General features: G+C 42.5%; 1 protein-coding gene across 1 annotated transcript; it reads left to right on the forward strand.

The window, feature by feature from the left end:
* Window positions 1-251: 251 nt before the first annotated feature.
* Window positions 252-1,205, forward strand: OR52M1 (olfactory receptor family 52 subfamily M member 1). The gene has a single exon (NM_001391271.1). It carries the CDS (start codon window positions 252-254, stop codon window positions 1,203-1,205), a length of 954 nt encoding a protein of 317 aa, NP_001378200.1.
* Window positions 1,206-4,547: the final 3,342 nt, after the last annotated feature.

Genomic DNA, 4,547 nt, shown 5'->3' on the forward strand with positions numbered 1-4,547 from the left:
CTCATGTATTTCATTTAAATATGTATTTTGGCTTGTGTTTCATAAGTTTTTGTGGCCATTATAACATAGTAATGACATGACACTTATACTATGACATTATTCTATAACTTTTAACATAGAAGTTTGTAGAATCTTATTTAGTCAATAATCCCATTCTTTGAGGACTTAATAAAATATCCTTGGTTTTTCATTTCCAGAAGAAAAAGTTCTACTGCATTTTGGGGTCCAAGAGATTTCACTTTTAAACAGTCATGCTCATTTTTAATAATGTCTGCTCAGTACCCAGCTCCTTCCAGCTCACTGGCATCCCAGGACTGGAGTCCCTGCACATCTGGCTGTCCATCCCCTTTGGCTCCATGTACCTGGTGGCTGTGGTGGGGAATGTCACCATTCTTGCTGTGGTAAGGGTGGAGCATAGCCTACACCAACCCATGTACTTCTTCCTTTGCATGTTGGCTATCATTGACCTGGTTCTGTCGACTTCCACTATGCCCAAACTGCTGGGAATCTTCTGGTTTGGTGCTGGTGACATTGGCTTGGATGCCTGCTTGGCCCAAATGTTTCTCATCCACTGCTTTGCCACGGTTGAGTCAGGCATCTTCCTTGCTATGGCTTTTGACCGTTATGTAGCCATCTGTGACCCACTACATCATACCACAGTGCTCACTCACACTGTGGTGGGACGTTTGGGGCTAGCTGCCCTCCTCCGGGGTGTACTCTACATTGGACCCCTGCCTCTGATGATACGCCTGCGGCTGCCCCTTTACAAAGCCCGTGTCATCTCCCACTCCTACTGTGAGCACATGGCTGTGGTTACTTTGGCGTGTGGCGACAGCAGGGTCAACAATGTCTATGGGCTGAGCATTGGCTTTCTGGTGCTGATCCTGGACTCAATGGCCATTGCTGCCTCCTATGTGATGATTTTCAGGGCTGTCATGGGGCTGGCCACCCCTGAAGCCAGGCTTAAAACCCTGGGGACATGCGGTTCTCACATCTGTGCCATCCTGATCTTTTATGTTCCCATTGCTGTTTCTTCTCTCATTCACCGGTTTGGTCACCAGGTGCCTCCTCCAATCCACACCCTGCTGGCCAACTTCTACCTCCTCATTCCTCCAATCCTCAATCCCATTGTCTATGCTGTACGCACCAAGCAGATTCGAGAGAGACTTCTCCAAATCCTGAAGATAGAAATTAAGATCAGATGACCAAGACTGCATTCTCTCTCAAAGGAGCTCATGGAGAAGGTATTAAAATACGGTAGGCAGCTTCCCAACTGGGAACTTCTCAAGCAGTCTGAGCTGTTAGACCCTGTGGTCTCCAGCTTTTGTAATTCCAAGGAATGCTTAGAAAGAATGTACAAATCTAAACTCTAAGGGTAGAATTTTTTTTTAATGATTAAAGGATATTTGAGTTGCAGAGAAGGTAAAACAATGACAACATTAGTAACACAAGTAGCAGTTAATGTTTCTGCAGCACTTGTCATTAATTCTTACAAATATCCTGACATTGTCTGAGGTAGGTAGTGTTGTTCACATTTTACACAGAAGGAAATAGGCAGAACACTTGCTTTATAAACTGCATACAAAGTTTCTTAAGCTGTCTAGATCAAATGTTTTGGTTGGAGTTTGTGATACATTGTGGTGTTATATGAGACTACTTTCTACTTAGGTTTCTGTGTGTATTTAATAAGTAAATCCTAAAAACTAGGTCATTGCATCAGAGTGGCCTCAGCGGCAAGAAAAGTGTTTTTCTGATTTAAACTAACAATTGAGATGCAGCAAAAACTGCCTGTATCAATAAAACACGGAGAGTTCCAGAAAATGACTGACCTGTATGTCCAGCAGGTATGGGGAATACCACTCGTGAAAGAGAATGTGGCCTGGAAAAGATATCTGCTCAATGAAAGGAAGTGAGACAAGATGACCACCAAGGGCAATGTTGAAACGTGTATTTTCCCTGAAGGCTGCTCCCATCAAGTGGCCTGAAGCAAGTGAGGGCTCCATAGAAAGGAAAACCTTCCCCTTCCCACAGAAGCTCTCCTGCACCCTCGATCCATCTGTAGGATCTCTGATCGTAATGTGTTTAAGTGGATCATAAAGGAAGGTAAAGCTATGAGTCTGAGCATTTGCAGGAACATTGACTTTATCTTCCAGATTAAATGTTAGCTCAATGCCTAGAAAATGGATAATATATATAAGGCACTTAGCTGCTACTGATAGAAAATTACTAATGTAATTCCCACAACCACATAGTAAGGGCAGGAATGACTATTTACAGATGAGGAAACTGACTTCCCAGAAGTGATAAGAATTGCTCAAGGTCACTCAGTTTATAAGAGGTAAAATCAGGATTAAGCAGTGTTTCTTTAAACTCTAAAGCTTCTAGTTTTTCTGATCCTCATTTTCGTCAACTGTGAAAAAGTTGAAAGGCCTTTTCCCCTGTGGTCTCAATGATGCGTGTTTTGCGTTCCCACCTCAGCAGACATTAGCTATGCGCATTATCCTAGAACAGAGTGCATAGATCAACAAAGCAGTCTCCTCTCAGTGTTCCCTTCCCAGAGGGACAGCCAAGGGTAGAGCTGGGTTCAATCCAAGTGCGATTACAAACTTCATCACTCCATGAACTAAACAGTCAGGGAGATGTTGAGTGTACTAGGCTTCAGGCATACAAACTATCAATGGGCATGACATAAAGGAAATAGTCAAGTGCAAAGGAAAGGCCACTTCATGAGAACCAGAAAAGAAATATCTTCTGATTTTGCTTTGGCTATTTCAATTAATTGCCCCACTATTGGGATATCTAGAACGTGTGATCACTAGCTTTCCAATTATATTCATATATATATATTTTAACATCTCTGTCTTCTATCCCGTTACTCCATTATGATTTTTAGCTTTCCTGAACCTTATGTCAGAGTTTGGAGGAGTCAAATTCTCTTCTCCTTATGAGTGGAAAAGCAGTCATAAGCAAAGACCTCACCATGGTTAGGGACCAGGGGAAGACGTTTAGAGTTGGTGCCAAGTATATGCTTGCTAGCCTTTTCTGTGGAGCACGAGAAAGTGAGGGCAAGGCTCAAATGCAGAACTACCTCTGCAGTTGTTTTAATATATCATCCAACCACCAGGTTATAACCTCCAGATGGAAATTAGAAGTCTTGCTATTCTCCTACATTGTAGAACAGTTTGATTTTCTGAGTGAGAGTATATTCATGGGGGTTAGACAAACTTGGACCCAACTTATGGCATTCTTCTTATGAAAGAAAAGCAGTAGGATATACTGGAGTATATGAGGAAGCCATTTGGTTTAAAACCAATTTGGCCTGAAATTGTTTTTCATAAAGAGCCTGATGTGGCCTGTTGAGCATGCACTGTATATCATTATACATCTGCTTTAAACATTTACAGTGTCCCAAAGACAAGAATGATGTCCTTAAGGATAGGGATGCAGCTTCCTCCCATATGGGCATTTCCTTAAGGATAAACATCTCTTCCTAGAGATGAAGGATTGACTACTAACCTGCTATGCTAGCAAAGCAATGTCATGACTGTTTTAAAAGGGATATTCCTGTCATATGTGATGTAAATTCTTTATTCCAAGGCAGTATATAACTACTCTGTGCAGCCCCCTTATGGGTATGCTTCCTTCCTTGCAGAAGGAGGCCCCTCCCAAAACTATATTCCTCAGACCTGGCTCCTAATAAACTCATCCCAATTTTGATTTATAGATTATGGATTATTTTACATTGATACTTCCTTTGGAATTCAGCCTGGCACATGAATTAACTTGCCTTTATTCTGCAAAACTGTGAAGTCTGTCAAATTAGAATTGAGGGACTACAGCAGCCATAATCAATGTCTTACATATTTTAATGTTGTGAAATGTCGATGCAGCCAAGAGGCACTAAGTTGCTTACCTAACCAGAAAAGGCTGAGGAGTTTACAGAACATATAAGAAACCAGCGATTGTTGTGGCAACTTTTAACTGTTGCCCACAACTCCTAGGGCAGGCAGTGTGATTGAGCCTTAGCTGCTGCCATCTCAAATACACCAATACCACCATGTTCTGCCAAGGGCATGCTTCTTCCAAGCAGCTCCCAGCCGGTGACTGGGTATGACAAGGACATAGGGGAGGCCCGTTCTTGCAAGACAACACTTTCAATAGGCAACTATGGCTCTTAGACTCCTCATTGATCTTGCAAAAGCTTTCAGAAATATGTTAAGGTCTAAGACATTCCTTCCTTCTCTCTCGATCCTTTATAGAGGTCAGACTGGCATTGTGATGCAATAGCTCACTCAAGATCCTCTGGATCCCTCCACATTTTCCCACATAGGCATAACGTCCAACAAATCTCACATGTCTGATCCCATTTGTGGTCAGATTCTTGGGGGACCAATAGTGGTCAGAGAAGGCAGAAGGCAAGATGGGGGCTCACTAACTACCTGGTGGATCAAGAGGAGGCCAGACTAGTTAGTAGGTAGGGCATAGGTAGTACCTCACACAAGATGGTGGCTCAACTGCTAAAGATTTCACTGGTGTTGAACTAAAAA

The sequence above is a fragment of the Equus caballus genome, chromosome 7, assembly GCF_041296265.1.
Source record: "Equus caballus isolate H_3958 breed thoroughbred chromosome 7, TB-T2T, whole genome shotgun sequence".
NCBI classification, from domain to species: domain Eukaryota; kingdom Metazoa; phylum Chordata; class Mammalia; order Perissodactyla; family Equidae; genus Equus; species Equus caballus.